The 21959-nt window shown below is 36.7% G+C and overlaps 2 protein-coding genes across 4 annotated transcripts in view; both read right to left on the minus strand.

Annotated features, from left to right (window-relative positions):
* Positions 1-200: 200 nt before the first annotated feature.
* On the minus strand, positions 201-15391 carry rit1 (Ras-like without CAAX 1). Of its 3 annotated transcripts, XM_048201865.1 has the most exons (6): positions 15237-15391; positions 12076-12165; positions 9526-9582; positions 7578-7651; positions 5877-6068; positions 201-1714 (listed from the first exon to the last, which is right to left on the minus strand). In XM_048201865.1, the coding sequence occupies exons 2-6, from the start codon at positions 12155-12157 to the stop codon at positions 1484-1486; spliced, it is 636 nt and encodes a 211-aa protein (XP_048057822.1). In that variant the 5' UTR covers positions 12158-12165; positions 15237-15391; the 3' UTR covers positions 201-1483. The 3 variants fall into 3 exon arrangements, with proteins under 3 accessions (XP_048057822.1, XP_048057821.1, XP_048057823.1); XM_048201864.1 differs by lacking the exons at positions 12076-12165; positions 15237-15391 and adding an exon at positions 9697-9874; XM_048201866.1 differs by lacking the exons at positions 201-1714; positions 12076-12165; positions 15237-15391 and adding exons at positions 4631-5277; positions 9697-9874.
* Positions 15392-16530: 1139 nt separating this feature from the next.
* The window catches only part of syt11a (synaptotagmin XIa), a 38989-nt gene continuing 33560 nt past the window's right edge, over positions 16531-21959 (minus strand). Inside the window, exons 3-4 of the mRNA XM_048201867.1 lie at positions 20295-20415; positions 16531-20021 (exon numbers count right to left, since the gene is read on the minus strand). Of these exons, the coding sequence (XP_048057824.1) occupies positions 19711-20021; positions 20295-20415 (432 nt within the window). The 3' untranslated portion in view covers positions 16531-19710. The remainder of the gene's footprint in view (positions 20022-20294; positions 20416-21959) is intronic.

Raw genomic sequence — 21959 nt, forward strand, 5'->3', positions numbered from 1 at the left:
ACTGGGAAATTGTCTGTTTATTTTGTATGAAACTAGATAACTTTAATATGTAACGGCAACAAAAGCTTTATCTAGCGACCAACAATAAAAAAATATCCACCAGGAGTCGCCAAACATGAAAAGGAATAGATTTAGTATTACAGTTCATAACTATAACTACAATAAATATTCATATTAATTAGAATAATCAGACCATTCAATAGATTGGTAAAGTGAATTTTATTTGACAATCTCAGATGACAATAAATAAAGGAAATATAGTAAAACCATTCTGGTTAAAAATAAAAAATAAAATCTAATAATCACATGAAAAATAATGACATGAATTTGCATGAAATGCCAAAATGAACAGACATACCATTCAAATTTGATGCGTAGTAAGTGCACAGCATGTGTACGAGGAAATCCACATAAGGACTCGCCTTCCTAAGCGACATTGGCTACAGAAACCATTGGAATAAAAATTACCTTGTGTAAAAAGGAAACAATTTTGCTTTCCATCGTAATCAAGTTGGTAAGTGTGTTTAAATGCTTAAAGGTGGACCTGAATATTGCTCAGCAAGATTTCACATAGTCATTCATACAGTGTATTTTGCAGCTACTTCATACAGCTGTTTCCATCAAACGCACCCCGATTGACTGAATCTCACGAAACCTTCAAGAACATGTCCAAGTCATATTTCAGATCAAAATATAATAAATTATATTTTGATTCAAGAAGATTATGGCTTTTTAGGAGCATTTTTGCATTGTGACGTTATTTTCATGACCCGGACATGTTATTGTGACACGTAGTTTATTAAAGAAGAGTTGCAAATCAAACGCTCATTTTCATTTTAAAACTACAGCATGGTTTTTAAATGCATCTAACAAAACTACAGCCATGTTAAAGGAATGATTTACAGTACTCTTTATACTGGTAGATTAATATTTCTACCATAAACCCTTGCCTATTTACCCACCTCCGCACACACTTCGCTCTTTCCTTCTACTCTGCACAACATGCTCTCTTAAACTCAACTGACCTTCATATTTTCCCACAAGCAAATCTCTGACAAGTGCCTGACATGACCTTTCCTCTCTTCGCTTCATTCTTTCCAAAACACATGTAACAAATCCTTCCATGCCCTGTTTACTACATTCCCATCAGTTAAAATGAGGTACAACATTCCCCCTGACATTCACTTTCACAAAGTATAATGCTGTCCAAAAAAGAAAAAATAATAACTACTGTCAAGTTTAATATTTCTTTCTTAATCTCTAATATCAGTAAATCAGCCCACGTCCCATATGACGAGTGCGTGTGTCCTGCACAGTGAGGGTTGTTGTCTAACTGAAATGATTAGGAGTGCATCATTGCAAACAATCAAATAGGAACTATAAATACAGTTCTCAAACCATCTGAGAGAGCTGGGACTAATACAGCTGTAGGTGAGAGAACCATCATCTGGAAGGCCAGGGTATCCCAACACACCCTTCTCTCTCAGTGCTCGGACTGCTGTTTCTTATGGAAGGGGGCTTTAAGGCGACTCCAGAAAGAATGGCTGCGTCGGGTTTTCCTCTCGCTTCCCCGCACCATCTCGGCCTCATGCTGACGGATCTGACGCACCAGTGCGGCAAACACCTCGTCGATGTAATAACGGAATGCTGCGGAGGTCTCAAAAAATGGGCACTGGAACTCTCTCGCCAACTGTTTGCCCTCCTCGACAGACACCTAAAAGTGTGAAGACAAGTTTGAAGAAGTTTGAAGACAAGTTTGGGGTCCAAGCATCTGGTGTGTGAGGTCTGAATGCACTCTGATGCCGGAAGTGATGTCTCGCACTCATTGACATATACACGCGAGAGATCATTTCCGGCATCAGAACACGTTTTCAGACCTCACCAACCGGATGCTCAAGGCAGTTGGACATAGTGGTGTATTAGAGGTAAAAAATGATATAAATACTGTTCGGTTTTTCGCACAAACAGATCATTTCGTGTCTTAGGACATCAATGTGTCGTCACGAGCCGCAGGGTTTAATTTGGATTTGTCTGTGCATGTTTTTTTTTATTCTCATAGATGGTGTTAACGTTTCAATGCATTATATGACTGACAGACGGCAATGGTTGGAGTTAAAAATCATCATTTGTGTTCTACTGAAGAAACAAAGTCACCAACATCTTGGATGCCCTGAGGGTAAGCAGATAAACATCAAATTTTTGTTTTTGGGTGAACTATCCCTTTAAAAGTAATGTATTTCAATATTGCATTACTCCCTAAAAAGGTAACTAATTGCATTACTTAGTTACTTTAAAAAAAAAAGTGCATTACTTTTTCTCACCTGGGCTGGGCTTGCTTGTTTGTTTTTTAATAACAACAAAAAAATGTTCTATTTTTGGCAAATGTTAAGGCCCTTTCACACCAAAAGTGAAATGAATAAGCCTCAGGTTGAAGGAAATGCATATTTATGCCTGTACAGTAGAGGGCGCCGTTCAAACAAACCTTTCAGCTGTGCTGCCACTCTGGATTAAAGAAGAATAGGATACAGGAGAAAGAAGTTCAAAGCTCTTATTTCTAAATCTAATCTAAAGTCATTTTTGCTCATTAGTATGTTTGAATTAGATCATTGAAGTTTAGCAGCACTGGTTAATAAAGTGAGATTAAATACATAAAGTATATTTGTGTAATTTTATATATTTAATTATTACAGGTTTGCCTAAAATTCTATGATTGCATTTCACTGTTTTTTTTTTTTTTCATTTTGAGGTATACTGAATGTTTTCGTGCAAGTGAGACGAGTAAACGCATGTTCACATTTAGAACTACAATATCCATCAAGTTTACAAACAACGCCTCTGTAGTTACCCTATTTCTCTCAACATGGGGAAAGAATGCCTGTCAGTCAATAAATGTGAAAAAGTAACTTGCGTTACTTATTTGAAAAAGTAACTTAGATATTTTGTTGTAAATTGAAAAAAGTAATGTTCCTTTACTAGTTACTTGAAAAAAGTAATCTGATTACATAACTCAAGTTACTTGTAATGCGTTACCCACAACATTGCTCATGAATGCTTTCATCATAACTAACTGTTCAAACATGATGTAAATAAGAAATTCATTGTGCAGTGTAGACAGCGTCATTGATTATAACGGGAGTTTTAACAAGAGTCCAGAACTCTGTCACTGATAAACTTGTATCAGTGTGATTGACAGCTCCAGCGATTATACAGGGAGCATTCTTCGATCGCTTTCTGTATATGATTTAATCACAATTTAAATAACAGATTAATTTTCATTAGATTTTCATGCTACTAAAAGAAACAATGTGAAGTTGATAGTTTAGTCCCTGGCTTGATTTCTAACACATAAACAGCAATAAATGATTTTGAGACAAAGAACGTCTGACTGTACATGAACCATTACATATCAGAAATCACTGATCACAGATTATCATACACCCGGAGCAATGCGGCGCCAGACGCACGTGTTTTTTGCTAGTTTCAGCCCGACGCAGTTATCATTTTCACGTTTTGCGCCATGTTGTTCAAATAGCAAATGCATTTGCACCCATTTGTGCACCAGTGGGCTTTCTGGTTTTAAAACGAGGTGTGTTCAGGCGCATTGTTGGCACGTTACTATTTTGAGGCAACTGAAATAGACTGCGCTATTGACCAACATTGACGCAATATTTGTTTTGTTATTACTTACGCGCTCTTTAAATATGCGCCTATAGGAGGGTGCACAACGCTATTACACTCTGCTTATTACATACGCAGGAGCACACAAACATGCCAAATATTAAAAATAAAAGGATTACAATGTAAAGGATTATTATTGTGTGCATAAAGATAAAAATGCTTTAGTGGAATGCGGCTTGTCCCGTAGATGGTCTGCCCGCGCACTTTAACCTCGTGCATGAGCAGATCCGTTTCCTCACTAGAGAAGCGTTCAGTTTTTCCGCTTGCAAATTCCGGCATGTAAATAGCGAATCCGCCCTGGCGCGTGCGCAACTGCCTTTTAAAGGGAATGGGAGATGAGACTCTGATTGGTTTATTGCACGTTACACCCAAAACATACCCATTACTCATTAAGAGAATAGGGACAACCTTTTTAGACCATGCGCCGGGCGCGCCAAACATTTTTCGCACACACCCTAACCGCATTTGCGCCATGCGCTTTAGACCATGCACTTAGATCATTAAAATAGGGCCCCTCGTCTCTTTCTCATCTCACTAAGACGCGGTGATCTTTTGTTGTGGTCTTTTGTTGCACTTTTTACGTCATAATGTGACAAAATCAGAAACGAGTCATTTTCTGAGCTTGGATTCGATAAAAGCTGTTTTTGGACTAACAAGAAAGTTTTGAGTTTTGAAACTTACAGGTTATGTTTTAATAGTACAGTGACCTCTTACATGTCAAAAGATCAAGGAAAATTTGATTTCTGAATTCATGACCCCTTTAATTGAAAACAGAAATCTTTTATACCATTATAAATGTCTTTACTGTCACTTTTGATCAATTTACTGCATCCTTGCTGAATAAAAGTTTTTATTTATTTAAAAAAATCTCACTGACCTAAAATTTTGAAAGGTAGTATACAGTGTGTATATATACTGTATACAAAAGTAAAAAAAAAAAAAAATTATATATATATATATATATATATATATAATATGAGTACTATAAAATACTTTCACAGCATGTTTTAATCTTGGTTAATTTAATTTTCACAACCACTATCTAGCAACCACACAGCAACGCCCTCACAACCACTCAGAACACTCTAGAATTGTGGTGATTCTAGAATTGGTGAAATACCAGTTAAGGTACAGTAAGAATGTAAGAATATTTCCAGGGCTTTATATATCCCAATGCACAATGCAGCCTATTGTAAAAAACTGAGAAAATGTAGTAACTTTGTAACTGTGAATGTGAAAAGACTGAAACATCCTGTATACATTCAATAAGAACTTTAGTAAGAGAGGCCATCAAGAATACAGCAACTCTTTAGGAGTTACAGTCTTCCAAGACAGAAACTGTCTGGCTTGTATGAAAGAGTGAAGAACTCATGGTATCTTGGCTTGAGTTTGCCCAAAGGCAAGTGAAGACCAGGAAGAGTCTGTGTTCTTCTCAGACAGCACAATGTTAGACTATGTTTGGCGCATATCAAACAGAGCACACCACAATGACACATCATCCCTACAGTGAAGCATGGAGGTGGCAGCACTGTGCATTAGGGATTCTTCCCTCTGGCAGGGAATGGAGACATCATAAAGACAGAAGGAACATGGATGGAGCTGAGAAAAGAAAAATGACCTTCAGGGCAATGACTCAGAAAGATGACTTAAAATTAAAAAAGATTAAAGTCCTAGTCAAAATAAAATAATCTAATACCAGGCACTGGTGGAACGGTTTAAATTGCTCCTCATAAACGGTACCCTTCCAGCTTGATAAGAAAAGAAATGAGTCCCATTTGTTTTGTTTTGTTTTGTTGTAGGCCAAAACTCATAAATTGGTTGCATTTGAGCACTTCCAGTTCCATTGAACTAAAGTCAATGGGTTTTTAAAATGGGTTTTTAGTTAAATGCTTGAAATAAGGTCTGTGGATAACACAAGCGCAAGATATTTTCGTGTTTTATTCTACAATATAAAATACCTTTGTGACACCTTGTGATTTTAGTTGTCTTGAAAAACTCGGTTGGCCTACAAAAATATGTCATCACTGCAGTGCTCTGTAACTGCTGGCAAACATATCTATCATTTTATAGTCTATCATATTTTGTGTCGATGGGATACATCATGGTTCCGTAACATAAGAATCTGAAGGGGGTGAATATTTATACAGTATAAACACTTTATTTCTATAGGTACAGGGGTTTCAGGTAAGGTTTCTCACCTGTCTGAGATGGACCAGGTCAGACTTGTTTCCCACCAGTACGACGGGGGTGTCCACGGTGCGTCGCACACGGTAGATCAGCTGCTTAAAGTGCCGTGCCTCCTGGAAACTGCGGCGATCCGTGATGGAGTACGAGATGATGAAACCTTCTCCTGCTCGCATGTACTGATCACGCATTGCTGTGAACTCCGCCTGGTTTAAGACAAATACATGAGGTCTTGTTCATTCACCTACCCATGTATGTGACAATATCAGTTGATAAATTATAGAAATATTCCAAACAGTTGAATGCAGCTCAGTCAAGAGCATATATGGCATGTTGTCATTTACCACAGACAGTTTCAACACTTCCCGCAGTTTGTAAACCAATAAAAATCATGTGTACAGTAATTCAATTATAATGGAAGTCTTTTGGGCAAAGACATTCTAGAGCTTATGAATCCCATATTAACCCTGTAAAACTAACATATGAAATAATAGTAAAAAAAAAAAAAAATGTAAAAGGGACAGTTTATTGAACCTTTAGACAAATAATATAATATAAAAAAAAAAATCTTAAAAGAAAAGTTTGGTCATATTGTTTTTTTGTTGAGTATCATATTTAAATATATAGTGAGAATATGGAGCTCAGGAAAAATAAACACCTCAATTTTATTTAGAGGTTTTAACATGAAATTTGCAGCAGTTGCTGATATTTATATGGCCAAAAAGTAAGATGAAATTCTGAGAGCTTGTAATTTAAATCAGTGAGATTGTTATAACAGACTACTTTCATAAAATACATACAATTATCAGTTGTCAAGTTGCCAATAATGTGTCTTAGTTTTATACTCAGATCTCTGTAGTTGTTATTGTGGGGGGCAAAACATATAGTGAAATGCAATACAATGATGACTGAAAGATGAACAATGCTCCTCAAAAGTCTGATGTATCATATTTGATACTCTCATTTTAGCATGATTAGTCTAAAAAATGATGTATGGATCAAGTAAACTAAGTTGCTTCAGTCCAGTAAATGTTTATCTTGGAATATTACTAAGAATATAAAAGTCATTCTTATGTTACTTACTTAAAATAAAATCAGTAAAGATTTCACATGTAAAGGTGGACATTTTTACAATTAATTTGATAGAGTAGGCTTTATAGGGTAAATTCTTCTTTACAAAAATATTAATTATTAGAGCAGCTACTTGAACAGGAACTACTATTATAGGCAGATGAACATCTTGTTTCGTAAACCAAGTTATAAGTATAGGTTTAAGATTTCTGTCGTAATCAACATTATGCCACAGATGCATTATGAAACATTCCTTGAATGTTTCAACAATGTTACCAATTGAACCATAAACATTCAATTATTATGTAGGCAAATTTTCATTTAACTCGTGATGAGATGACTAATGTATTTTATAACAGTGCTGAGTTATCCAATGAGGAAAAAAGGCTGACTCAGAGGGAGAAACATGTGCAGGAGTGTTTGTGTCGTGTGAAGTGACAACCGCAAAGACGAAGACAGAAAGAGGGAAGTGAGAAATATTGTTAAAGGAAAATGACCTTCTTATAGTCTGCAAAATAGAGTGTTAAGTTGACTTGATTTCACTACACCTTACAACAGAGGATGGATTTTGCACTTCAGTGTCTGTCTGATTCTTGTTTTGATTTCCATGTGTTCATCTTTATCACAACACCCCTCCCGCCTACCTGTCCCGCTGTGTCCAAGATGTCCAGGTTTGCTGGCTCATCATCAATGCGGATCTGTGTTTTATAGGCATCCTCTGAGAACAGTAAAAACACATGCATGAACATAATGCAATGGTTGATGAGAGATCACAACAACATTAACATTTCAGCTCAACTGAAAAACCCTCAAATGGGAAGGGACATTTGTAATGGGTATATTTAGTAAAGACAGAAGATTCACTGCTGTTCAAAAGTTTGGGGTCAGTAATTATATATAAAGAATTTAACACTTTTATTCAGCAAGGATGCATTAAAGGGGTGGTTAATTATGATTTCACTTTTTTAATTTTAGTTCATGTGAGCATAAACAACATCTGAGCATTAACAACATCTGCAAAGTTATGACGCTCAAAGTTCAATGCAAAGGGAGATATTTTCTTTTAAAGAATTCGCTGTTTAAGGACTACAACAGATGCTGGCAGGGATTACAACAAGCTTCTTCCTGGGTTAGTGACATCACTAACCCTAAAATTTACATAAACCCCAAAGAACACACAACAAAGGGGGCGTGGCAATGTTGGGCTGCTTTAGAGAAAAGGAAGAGTTATTGTAGTAGAGTGTTGCTGCCATGCCGTCATTTTTTTGCCGAACTGCTTCACAAACGAGGGTCAATTCAATGCTGGATTTGCACAAAAGATTAACATGACGGCACATGCTAGTCGATGAGTTGAATCGACTCCACAGCAACTACATAAATTTATCTACTAACCATTCAGAAATGTCCAGTTGCATTCTAAAAGTTGTAACTTCTTCCTGAGTCTCTCCATCAGCGCCTGACTCCTAAGGCTGAACACCGTTACTGACAATCGTCATTTTGGCTGTGTGAGATTATCTAGCTTTGCTGTTGTTGAGCAATGGAATCGTGAGCTGTTAAAGCTCCGCCCTCTTTTGGAGAGCGGGCCAGGAGAAGCAGCTCATTTGTATTTAAAGGGACACACACAAAAACAGCGTGTTTTTGCTCACACCCAAATAGGGGCAAATTTGACAAGCTATAATAAATGATCTGTGGGGTATTTTGAGCTGAAACTTCACAGACACATTCTGGGGACACTAGAGACTTATATTACATCTTGTAAAAGCATTATAGGTATTTCTGAAGGATCATGTGACACTGAAAATTTAGTTTTGCCATCACAGGAATAAATTAATATATATATATATATATAAAACTGTTTTTATAAAGACTGTAATAATATTTCACAATATTACTGATTTTATTGTAGTTTTGATCAAATAACCTTGGTGAACATTAGAGACTTCTTTCTAAAATGTTACAAAATCTTACCAACCCCAAACTTTTGAACGGTGTATGAGACAGAAACAGCAGCTAACAGGCTTAAGAAAAATGAATGAATTTGAAAACAGATTAAACATAGCAAAAAACATAAAAAACATGGCTTGTAAAAATAACCCAATTTACATTGTAAAAATAAATTAGACATCAACTCAAACATAAAAAGTGTAATTTCTGTGACTACAAAAAAAATGTTTTCAAACAGGTTGCACATTCAACTTGGATAGCAGAATGTATTACAACATAAAATTAAATATGTCGTCCATCTAGACTAAGATTCACTTGGCCACTTTTTGACAGTTATCATGAATTCATCCTAATTCTTTATGAAAATGTTTTGGTCATCTATACCAGTGGGGCCACAAAAATGTTACACTATGGCCTGGTTTCACAGACAGGGCTTAGATTGAGCCTGGAGTAGGCCTTAGTTAATTTAGTACATTTAAATAGCTTTTATAAACGTGCCTTATAAAAAAACATTCTTGAGACAAAACAAAGCCACTGACATATTTTAAGATATGTCAGTGCAAGCTGCTTTCAGTTAAGACAGATATCAATATGAATTGTAAAATAATTAATCGTTAAGTTAAGAAGGCATGTTAGTTATTTCCTCACCAATAGTAGGGTCATGATCCTCTGGAAATCTGTGACTTATAAACTGCATGATGATGGCTACGAGACAAAGAGAAAAAGACAAGCAGAGTTCTTACATAATTGTGGTATCATGAAATTTAACAAGAGGAGTGTAAACATCTCCCCCTTCTCCCTCATGCGGAGCAAACACACCCTGCTGTCGGCATGTATTTGCTCTGTATGCGATCTCTGCTCTGTTCCCATGGAGACAGCGATATAAAGAGAGAATATCAGTCACCCTAAAGAACCTTCTGCAGTGCACTCTCAAACAATGAGAGCAAAGCTCATGCATCCTCACCAGGTGACCTCCTCTCATCTCCTAGGCAACAGACTCCTGGAGGGGAAGGAAGTTGCTAGGCACCTGCTCCTTCATAACGACCAGACTGAAGCACTGAGCCAACACCCACACTTTTATTGTCTGCCTGCCTGGGACTGTATGTCTACAACTGTAAACCAACCCACAGTCTGACCACAATAATGGGCTGCAGTGAAAGAGAATGCACAAAAATAACCCAATGAAAGAGCATGAAGAAATTATGTGCACAAAAACATTTCACGTCAAATTCAAATGAAGAAAATGTTGAATTTTTTTCATCATTTCCATTATTTTGAAGTAAGATCATGTTAAACAGTCAATACTGTAACAAAAGTATGTATAGACAATTATAAACAAGTCACTCAAAAAGTATAAAAAAATTGTGGTTTTGCAGCGCTTTCAACTACTATTTTAATCAGTCTGACCAAAGAGGTCCATAATATCTGGAGAAAGTTATGCATTAGCATTATCAATGGTCAGTTGCTCAGCTTCAAATCTGCCATCTTTGCTTATGGGAAACACTGGATGATGGCACCACAAGAACACATACAGTCCCAAACCCTATTCGGTTGTTAAGTCTGACGTCACGCGGCAGCGCTTCCGGGTCTTAACGCTCTATCTCATACCACAAGAAAACAACAAATGGTGCTAATATACATACACGATGTGGTTTAATACTACAAAAAATTATAATCATAACCTTTATCTCCATACCAAAATTCCAGATGGCCAGACAATGATTCATCTTTTTTAAATCATTAAAATAGTAATGTCTGTATTTAAAATGTTTAACTTTTTAAAATGATTGATGTTTAATATGAATAAATAGCGCTCATAAGCGGCCGTCGATGGCATTCTCAAGTGAAACGAGTCGAGGCTTGAACCCGGAAACAGCGTTCTTTACGTCACGACTTAACAAGCGGATTAAAGCTGCAAGCAGAGATGAAAGGGCCCTCGCACCCGGGCTCACCGCCACCCAGTGGCCTTAGGAAAACAGTGAATAGTGGGTGACATGCATGTAAGCGAGTAAATACAGGAGAAATATTGCAAAGTCATTTCAACAAGCCACACTTCCTGCTGCCAACAGGTGGCGCTTTTGACTATAACTGAATATTGCCATGTAGATGTCTTTAGGCCAGGACTATTATCAAACGTGAAGTTTGGAGCAGATCAGACATTGTATGCCTGAGTTACAAAAACTTCCTGTTTCGTGGCGTTAATCACATATATTAGCACTCAGCCAAATGTTGCATGATTTAACATGTTTCTAGTATGTTTGGTACTTCGTGGCATATTGAAATGTGTTTCTGGGAATGAATTACAGTTTAATGCATGCCATTTCCTGTTGCCAGCAGGTGGCGCTATGACTAACTGAATATTAGAGGTGCACTGATGACCGCTAGAGAATGCGGTGTTTAGGATCATTGTTAGTGCACTCGGTGAAAGGGGTTTGAGACTGGGTACAGGGATTGGAGGGTGAGTTTTGGAGGTGGAGCAATAAGAGTGGTGTGTTTTGTTTGGGTTTATTTCAAATATCAACAATGTCCAACAGCATTTTTGAAATATCGCTTACCCCACCTTTAATGTTAGGATCACAAAGAATGTAATGCAAAGACTGTGTTTTTCCACAACATTGCTCTTCAAAACGTCTTGTAATCCTCAGAGGCATCTCTATCGTTTTGTTGCTGGAGTAATCCTGTGTTGCATCTGTCTTGTATTTACTACTACATGACATACGCAAATCATACGGGGCTAAAGAGACAATGATGTAGAAGTAGGCGTTGATCTTCTTCTGAAGAGGCGGTCTTTTGATGTGACAAAATCCGAAACGAGTCGTTTTCTGAGCTTAGTTTCAATAAAAGCTGTTTTTGGACTAATGAGGAAGTTCTGAGTTCTGAAACTTACAGGATATTTTTATAGTACAATGACCTCTTATGTATCAAAAGATCAAGGGAAATTTGATTTCTCAATTCATAAACCCTTTAACACCATTATTTATATTTCTCAACATCATCATTTAAAAATGTTTAAGCATTAACGCATTAACATAGACATGACAGTATAAATTTCTAAAAAGCTGCTTATAAACATGTATTGTGTGGTGTGAAAAGCACTGTAGAGATAAATATCACTTTGAATTTGAAAAAAAGAAAGAAGTAACAAACAATAGAGAGACAAAAGTGAGAGAGAGATGGAGAGAGAACTACGTTACTTACCACTTTTTCCCACACCACCCTCTCCTAACATCACCAATTTGTACTCGCGGGAGTGACCCCCTGTGCTCCGCGAGGACTCCATCCAAATAACTGAAACACACACCACACAAAACAAACTAAAATCTTGTTTAAAGGTGCCCTAGAATTAAATATTGAATTTATATTGGCATAGTTGAATAACAAGAGTTCAGTACATGGAAAAGACATACACTGAGTTTCAAACTCCATTGTTTCCTCCTTCTTATATAAATCTCATTTGTTTAAAAGACCTCCGAAGAACAGGCGAATCTCAACATAACACCGACTGTTACCTAACAGTCGGGGTGTACGCCCCCAATATTTGCATATGCCAGCCCATGATCGAGGCATTACACAAGGGCAGAACGTCTAGATGTGCACAGCAGAATCATCAGACTAGGTAAGCAAGCAAGAACAATAGCGAAAAATGGCAGATGGAGCAATAATAACTGACATGATCCATGATATCATGATATTTTTAGTGATATTTGTGAATTGTCTTTCTAAATGTTTCGTTAGCATGTTGCTAATGTACTGTTAAATGTGGTTAAAGTTACCATCGTTTCTTACTGTATTCACAGAGACAAGAGAGCCGTCGCTATTTTCATTTTTAAACACTTGCAGTCTGTATAATGCATAAACACAACTTCATTCTTTATAAATCTCTCAAACAGTGTGTAGTGTTAGCTTTAGCCACAGAGCATAGCCTCAAACAGCCTCATTCAGAATCAAATGTAAACATCCAAATAAATACTATACTCACATGATCCGATCCATGCACGCAGCATGCATGATGAACATCTTGTAAAGATCCATTTTGAGGGTTATATTAGCTGTGTGAACTTTGTGTTTGCTGTTTAAGGCAAACGCGAGCGAGTGGGGGAGCACAAGATTTAAAGGGGCCGCAACCTATATATCGGTGCATAGTTAATGATGCCCCAAAATAGGCAGTTAAAAAATGAATAATAAAAAATCTATGGGGTATTTTGAGCTGAAACTTCATAGACACATTCAGGGGACACCTTAGACTTATATTACATCTTTTAAAAAGAAGTTCTAGGGCACCTTTAAAATAGTTTTATCATAAAATAGTTCATCATAATAAACAATTAGAAGAAATTAGGCATAAGGGTCAATCGCACAAAATCATTTCACGTCAAATTCAAAATGTTGAATTTTTTTCATAATTTCTATTATTATAAATTATGATCATGTTAAATTGTCAGTATTGTAATATAGTATGTATAAGCAAGCAACTCAATGGCTGATTTCCCCAAACGGTGTGAAAATTGTGGTTTTGCAGCACTTTCAAAATTGCTATTTGTTTGAGCATTTCAATCAGTCTGACCAAAGTGGTCCATAATATCTGGAGAGAGCATTATCAGTGGTCAGTTTCTCAGCTTCAAATCTAATTGGATGGATGGTTGGATGGATACATAGATACTCATTGGTGATTTGTCAAGCCATCATCATAAACAATGAAACACTCAGCACAGTAATTCCACAGCTGCACTGTCGCATGAATGTGGGCCCATAGCAGAACATAGAAAAACCACCCAGAAAAAAAAGCACTTGTCGAGGCTGTATTTGACACCAGAGCTTCTGTTTGATGGAGAAGAGGAAGTGAGTCATTCTGTCGAGCTATTCATGTGACAAAAGCGAAGCATCCACAGGGTGGGTGTTACATTAACCACGGTCAATAATAGATTATCTGCCAGTGTACCCCTGTCTGATGCATTTTCCATTGTCATTGACTGTGATGCTGCATTAGTTACTTTAGTTTAACAGCCCATCTATGTGATTTCCAACAATGGAAATAATACTAGACCTGAGTAGAAAGTTTTGAGCAACATGCAGCTCCCCTCACTCTCATTTTATATATCCATATAATGTTATTATTTTGTTTGAGTATTTGTGTTGCTGTTGTAATTGTCATTGTTTATGGGAAAGCAATAGAAAATGTTATTCATGAAAAAAAAAAAAAAGTTTTGTGTTATCCACTAAATGGATTGAAAATTGTAAGTTGGTAATAAATGGCTCAGCAATTTATTATCAAATAAATACTAAAAACGGCTTAAATTATTTAAATTGACACAATCATTATTCTACAGCCCCTATTATTGTCACTTTCCTAAGACATGAGAATCATAAATTCAACTAATTGTGTCCAAATTTTGGACATTCTGTCGCCTCTCATTTACCATGGTAACCATTTGGAGTACCACGTATGTTGAACTTGATTTATATTATAGTATATCTAATGTTTGCTGTTAGAAAATTGCAAAAACACAAAAACTGTTGCACATGATGCAAATTTTGGTAACAACCTTGAAAAATTATAAACATAACAGAAAATTAACAGAAAATCAAGCATATAATACTTAGTTTGGCCTCTTGAGCTTCAAACAGGCTAATCTTTTACTGACCTTTCAATGACCGAAGCCTTCATAATGTTTGTGACATTATTTATTGTTTAGTCTATATATGCTGACAGTTTTATTGTAGCTACTTAATTACTGTAGAAGTAACTGTGTTATGTTGGCAGTTACTATAGTACGTTTGAAAGGGAACTTTAATATTAAGGCCTTTGTCGTTGAGTGGCACAAATGCACCTTGAATCCAACGCGTTAAATATGTCCATGTTAAGAGGAAAACTTACACGACCACGAAAAAAAAAGTATTAAACTATCAAAAAATGAATAGCTGGTAATGATTTCATGACCGAGTTTGAAATGAACAGCACGACAGACTGGATTAACTGCAATGAAATCATAGTTTGTGATATTAATAGACAGAACGCCAAAATTCAGTGAGTTAACCTCAATGCATCATATGTGTATATAAATAACTTCATTAGTTATATTTACAACGTTTATTTTATAAACTTTTAGTGTTTATCAAAAACGCAGCGAAAGTTTTAACACTCTTTTGAAGTTGGTGAAGAACAGCCCACAAGTCATCGATGTAAGCTTCTTTACTACAGCGGCAGAATTGCATTAAAACAAACACTTGAGTCGTTAAAATAAAATAAACTAATGAAACATAGTAGCCGCCGCCGTTACAGTCATTTTGCTTTCAAAAAGTGTGATTCTGTACATGATAAAACTATCGTAAGAAGCCGAATGAGTTACTTGGTGGCTTACCTGTGTCACAGGATCTCTGTCTCCATTGGGACTTTTGTATCGATGCAAATTATGTTTAAATATTTGATGTTAGAAAATTCCTGCCATACAATTCTCACTGTAAACATACAAAGCCATGGACGACTGGAGCAGCGCGCGGATGGGTCCTAAAGCCCGCATCATTACATTCAGGCTATTGACAAAGTGTAACATAAAATGTTATAGAATGAAATATAAATATCATAAATAAATGTACATGTAGATTAATCAATTAAACCCTATATAGCTAGTACCGTTATTGTTAGCTACTGTTTAAAACTATAATAAAGTGTATAAGTAAAGATACAAATATAGAAGAATGGTATATAATCTCCATACTTAGACATATGTGCTTTCTGAATCTTTTTTAAGCGTATAAATTGTTTTGGATGACAACGGTGGCAAAAATACTGTGTTGGTACCATGGTACAGTAATGTAGCACATGTATTCAAGTACCTATATTTAATTGGTGCTCAAATGTATTTCATAAATACCATGTCCAAAAAACCTTGGTAGTGAACAGTTTTCTTGTAACAAAAGTTGTGATAGTCATTTTTTTCCTTATTGTGACGTATATCTGAGTTAAACAGTTCTCAAACAAGACAAAAATGTTGGCCAGATCTTGAATTTTTATTAGTCGGGAATTGATTGGATGGTTGTGGTTTGCTATTGTTGTGATCTCATGTGATTGACAGGTTGCCCCGCCCTCACACCAGTAAATACATCATCAGAGAAGAGATGATGGTGCAAGTGGGAGGGGAAGTTATTTTGATTGAAGATTATGAGGGTACATTAATTTAAAAAAAAAAAAAATGATGTGCACGGATAAAAAGTTTATAATAAATACCGCAATTTTCAATAAAAAAAAGAAAAAAGAAAAAAAGAATGGTCAATTTTGATTTCATGATGACTGTAGAACTGTCAAAACTAGTCTGACCAACTAGCAGTTAACCAAAGGGAAATCAGTTTTACTTTTTAGATTCAAATTAGACTACTCTATGTTTTTATGTAACTGAGGTTATGACGTAGTTGACTAACTTGTAAGACTAGTCAAAGCAGTTTATGCAACCAGCCACAGTTCTTTGTCAAGTGTAGCTGCTAATTTAAAAAAAAAAAAAAAAAAAAACCTATTTTTTTTGATCCACCCGCTTATAATGGAAACTTTGCAGTTGTATATTGAGGGGCGATTAGGAGACAGATTACAACTCAGGTTACAACTTGAAATGATTTTGACAATTTATCTTTAGAGCAGAGAAAGATCTGAGGGAGATCTGATTTAGTGTATCAGTTTTTATTTTATTTGCACGTCCATTGTGTTAACAACTTCAACATACAGTACAAGTCAGCATTAGTGTAACATACTGTATTTAGCATAAACTCACAGCAGTATGCAGAAAATTTGCCCTCAAAAGCATTACACTTTACACTTTATGTTAGATGTCCCTGAAGTTCATGTAGTGAAATGAGCAGTATTAAGCTAGATATGTAAAGTACATGTTATTACACTGTACTTACATTATACATAGACAACTTGCTTGTACTTACAAATATTGAAAAGGCCAGGTAACAACATGAATCACACTACAGTTGTGGTGAACTAACACTGTTTATCATCTAGGTCGTTTTAGGGACACCTAAAATAAAGCTGAATCACTAACTTCACTCCACCTTCACATATCGACATTGCATTATCCAAATGGACTAATATATTTATTACAATAATTTTCTTCTCAGTTCATTTTCATATTTGTTCAGCTTTCGATGTATTTGTACAACACACAACAGCAAAAAAATCGAGGGATTTTTAGGGACGAGTGGCAGAGAGAGAACGAGGGGCAGATAGTACTTCAAAAGATTGGTTTACACAAAAAAGAAACCATTTCCATTCCAAGTAAAACAGTTAGATACAAGAAGAGCAGAAAGTGCTACTGCCCACCAGTGCATTGGAACAAACACTCATTTACAATTGGTTATATTCTTCTTTATGTAGTTATTGATATAAAACAAGCTTTTTATGCCCAAAAGATCAAAAAAGTTCCAAGTAACACAATGAGCTGAGGGTTAAAATAAAGAAAAACACGCATGTATCGTTTCACTTAGGTTGCATTGTGTAATTTGGGTTGCAGTTTTTACAAAAGTGGGTCTTGCTGTCATATATAAACCACTAAAAACTGTAATATATACACCAGTTTTGAAGCAGAAATTTGAATAGTGAATGCATGCAGGGTTTAAAAAAAAAACACCATAGAAGGTGGAAGAGTTCATTCTTCTATTGTAAATGTATAGCCTGGAAGTGTAATAGCAAGTCTGGACAAGGATGATGGGCACATGGTTTCTTGATCTTCATGAAAATGTGATTGGAATGTGATTCATGTTTCCTAATAAACAATGGCTAATCTCATTATGTGGTCTTTAAAACTCACAGTGAGCTTGACTGCAGAGAATGCTTGGGCCTAATTTACTGCTATGTTAATTTCACATGTTAAATACGAAATATCTCTAATGAGCCAGTTGATATCTTTTTCCTCCTCTCACCCTCCCACTTTCTGCTTTACTAACTTAATATGCGCTCATTCGCACTGGGAATATGTGATTTAAATCTGCCTCAGGGGCTGTGGGCACCGAATGACATAATTAGGAACACATCCACACACGCATCGCATGCCTTCAAACATAGACTCTGGGCCTGTGTGAGACTGCAGTGTGAGCTGTTTCATCGCGGTCACCAACACTCAATTATCTCAGGGGGTGCGATTTCCACACCACAAAATGGTGGCCCATCTACTTTGGTTAGTTTTCGACAGCTGCCGCTGACTAATGGTTACTGGCTCATGCCAAAATCCTAACTTTGATATGGTAAGTTATTAGTCCTATCATAATTGTTAGGTTTTTGATATACCATATACATATATATATATATATTCTTTCTTTTGAAAACAAATCATAAAAATAAATACAGTACTCTACGAAAGTGCAAAAATTGGTTTGAATCTGCATATATCTGCTATAATTCATAGACTAGAGAATAGACTAGCTTAATAGGTCACTAAAGTAATCAAGATTTCATAAGTTGGGGTGGTTAGAGATCTGGCTAAATTTTGTTTCTGTTATTTCATGACACCATTTATGTGTCAAAAGTTTGAATGTATATTTGGCGATATTCAATTTAATTGTAAAGAAAAAGAAATTGAAGAGTACTAGTGTTACGCCCTATGATACATTATGTACATCTTGAGACATTAAGAATTAGTTGCATGGCCTTAAGAATTAAGTGTGGCCTTAAAAACACGTTTGATGGTAACAGAAACTGTGATGTTAGGTACACTTAAAATGTACAAATTTGCAGACAACACGCAAATATGCTAATATCTGTCACATTTGGCTTTGACTGTTATTCTCTGTTTCCCTCCAACTTTTTTGACCGAACCTTCCCTGATCTCTGTGTTACAGTAGCACAGCAACTGGGTCAAAAATTCCTTTGCAGTTAAATGGAAATGTGCATAGATATGCCTAAAGGAAAAAAAAAAAAAATCAGTCAATGAATAGTGGATATGTTAAGATATGCGACAATATGTCATAGAAGTGCTAAGAAATCAAGATGGAGAAATTAACAATGAAGTATAAGTACAGCTACAAATAAATAAAGCAGCTACAGTATGGAGACAGTGTAGACTGGCTTCACTGTATGGAACATTAGAGTGTTTTCATACTTTTTTAATCCTGAGCTGACGATCTAATTTTCATTTGGTGGTTGGCTGAAAACTCGGCCTTAAAACCAGGTATTGTTTAACAGATATTTAGAGTTTTATTTATTTTCGCAACCTCCAGAGAATTTACATCTCAATTTCAGCATCATCAGGCTAAGCATTAATAAAAACTTTTTAGATATGAATAATAGCCATATTTCTACCTTGCTTTCTGTGGTAAATATTAGCATGTTAGCAAAAATGTTCATGATGGCATCCAGTTTATATCACCATTCATCCGTATTTACTATGAAAAATTCAGTCTATTATTTTACTAAAAAGTGGGCTTGAAGCTCACTTTTTCTTACAGCCCTCCTTTATCCTAAATATAAAAGTGTCTCATTATCTCATTATTAGCATGCGGCTAACTGAAAGTAGTGTATGTATATTGTGAATATGCCGGTATACTGGTGAAAGGCTCTGTGGATACTGTGGTACTCATACAGGTATAATTCAGAGCCATAAGTAACTTTTCTTTTTTTTCTTTTTTTTTTTTTTTGCTATGGCGAATAAGACTTTTTTGCTATTAGTTCCTTAGAGAACTTTATAAGTGGTTCCGTTAGACTGCTCCTGGTCCTTTGTACTCATTCACTCATACACCTATCTGTATAGGGAAAATGAGAGATTTTAAATGGGCTTTTTCTATAGAGGGCCTGACAAGAAGAAAGTGGTATAATACACTTTGCTTTCCCCATGTTTAAGCCAGATACTAGTACTCTGTAAGGTTATGCCACTTGGCAATCTGCCGCCTTGGGTTGTCACAGACTTCCCTCCAGTGAGTCACCCCCGATGGAATGGGGCTCTGACCACCCAGAACCAGGCGACCCACAACCTCATTCTTCGTGGTGCGGTCAAAATCGATGACCAGAAACTCCACAGAGATGTCCGGCATTAGCTCAGCGGGAACATCGTAGATAAATGATTCGTTGAAAACAGGATTGAGTGTGCATTTCTTGACATGCGTCTTCTTCTTGGCTATGCGCTTGCGGCCATAGAAGACGTTCACTTTAACATAAGGGTCTGTAGGAAGAGAAGTGAAATAATGATGTGAGAGGTTAGATACTGATAAGCTTTTGCCATCATAAACAGGATTATGAAGAACCTTTAAAATGCATGGACCTTTCCATTCAATCTTTTCTTTATAGCGGAAAAAGGTTCTTCAGATTATTAAAATGTTCTTCATACTAAGAAAAAAAAAAATTGGTTTTCTATGGCATCGCTGCAAAACCCACCTTTTGAAACCTTTATTTTTAAGAGTATATATTGTTGTGTACATGTATGCTGTGTACTTACTGCCTGACAGACCACTGATGTCCATGGTTGGCAGGTGTTTGGCCTTGAGGACCACCACATTTAGCCTGTGAGTAACAGGCTGGTAGGACAGTGAGACCAGCAATTCTCCACGACTTTCACACTATGGAGAAACAGAAAAGAAATTGAACAATTGTTTATTAGATGACCTGTCAGTGATCACAGCACTGAAGTAGAAGGATTGCCCCAACGGCTCATGATACTCAGCCCTTTCAGACTCTGTCCCAAAGTAAGGTAAGCCTGGTGCAATTATCCATACTTCCCAGAGCAGTGCCAACAAGGGGAACAATGCCCAACACCCAGTGTTGTAGTCGAGACCAGCTCTTTGGAGTCCAAGTCCATGCCAAGACCAAGGGCCAGATTTACTAACAGATTCCATCAGCACAAACCCTCTTTTGGCATAAAAAACTACTGTCAGGATTTACTAAAGACACGCAGTGAAAAATGAGCACAGAAAGGGCGTGGACAGGATTATTTTTGCAGCTGACCTTATTGCATATGCATTTGTAGGAGTTTCCCTTTCAGACACAAAATTTATGGGAGGAGAGTATTTAAATTAATCATGCAAGGTGATTTACTAAGGTTTGCGCTAGTCAATTTACTGGTATTTGCACCATTATTTAACGTCCAAAAAAGCATGTCTCAAACCAGATGCTAATTTGCGCTGCTCTTGGTAGATTGCATTGGTCATTATGGAAATGATCTGGCTGCGTCTGTGTTCTTTAATTTGTGCATCGTCAGTAGATCACGTACAGAACTTTCCACTCCCATCTGCGCTTTTTTTTTTTAAGTACGCTCTCACGCTAATTTGCCCTGTTTAGTAATTCTGGCCTCAAGACTAGAAGAGGGTTGAGTCAGAGACAAGACAGAGACCTGAAGAGGGTGTGAATGATTCAGGCAGTGTTAATAAGTTTGGGGTGAATAAAGCCTGGTTTTGCATCAGTGTTACATCATATAGTGCATCATATGTGCAAATCCGCAATGAGTCAAATGCTCTTGGATTGGTCTTGGAGCTCAGGCTTCAGACAGAGGCCATTTTGGGGTACTACAACATGACCATCAACCTTGTCCAAGTGCTTGCAATGCCCATGGCCATCATAGCCAGGTCAGTGTTGAGAGACCTGGTACCCCTGATTCTGGGACAAGGTAGAGTTTGAAAGTTATAAGATTAAGAGCTAAGGAAGTGTTGCAATATAGGAACACTGTGTTCTCCTGGCACTCCTGACCTCTGGGACAAAACCAGACTAAAAGTAAGATGTTTTTTGGAAATTGTCTTTGGAGGGTCCCCTTGCCAACAGCAGGGGTTTCAAATCTTGCTCACAGAGGACCACTGTCCTGCAGACTTTAGCCACAATTAAACACACCTGAATCAAGGTAATCAACGTTTACTAGAAATTCCCAGGAAGGTACGTTGGGAAAAACTGTAGCTACACTCTTCAGGATCTTTGTGCTGCTTAGGACAGGATTTGGATACAACTGGCCAAAAGGATGACTGCAAGATGGACTGCTGGTGTCAAGTCTTCAGAAATACTGACAAGTACCTTCTGCCAATTAGCAAAGTCAGGGCCCTTCAACACTCCAGGAGCATTGAGAGGTATAGGGGCTTTCCTTTCAGTATGCATGGGGTCCCTACCTGTCCCATATGAT

The sequence above is a fragment of the Megalobrama amblycephala genome, linkage group LG9 (assembly GCF_018812025.1).
Source record: "Megalobrama amblycephala isolate DHTTF-2021 linkage group LG9, ASM1881202v1, whole genome shotgun sequence".
Lineage (NCBI taxonomy): Eukaryota > Metazoa > Chordata > Actinopteri > Cypriniformes > Xenocyprididae > Megalobrama > Megalobrama amblycephala.

Coding starts and splice junctions, on each gene's coding strand:
- rit1 (XM_048201864.1), bottom strand. CDS start 9,859: ATGAGAGGAGGTCACCTGGTGAGGATGCATGAGCTTTGCTCTCATTGT. Junction 7,652..9,525: donor GGATCATGACCCTACTATTG/GTGAGGAAATAA, acceptor TACTGTTCTCAG/AGGATGCCTATAAAACACAG. Junction 1,715..5,876: donor ACCTGGTCCATCTCAGACAG/GTGAGAAACCTT, acceptor TCACACTTTTAG/GTGTCTGTCGAGGAGGGCAA.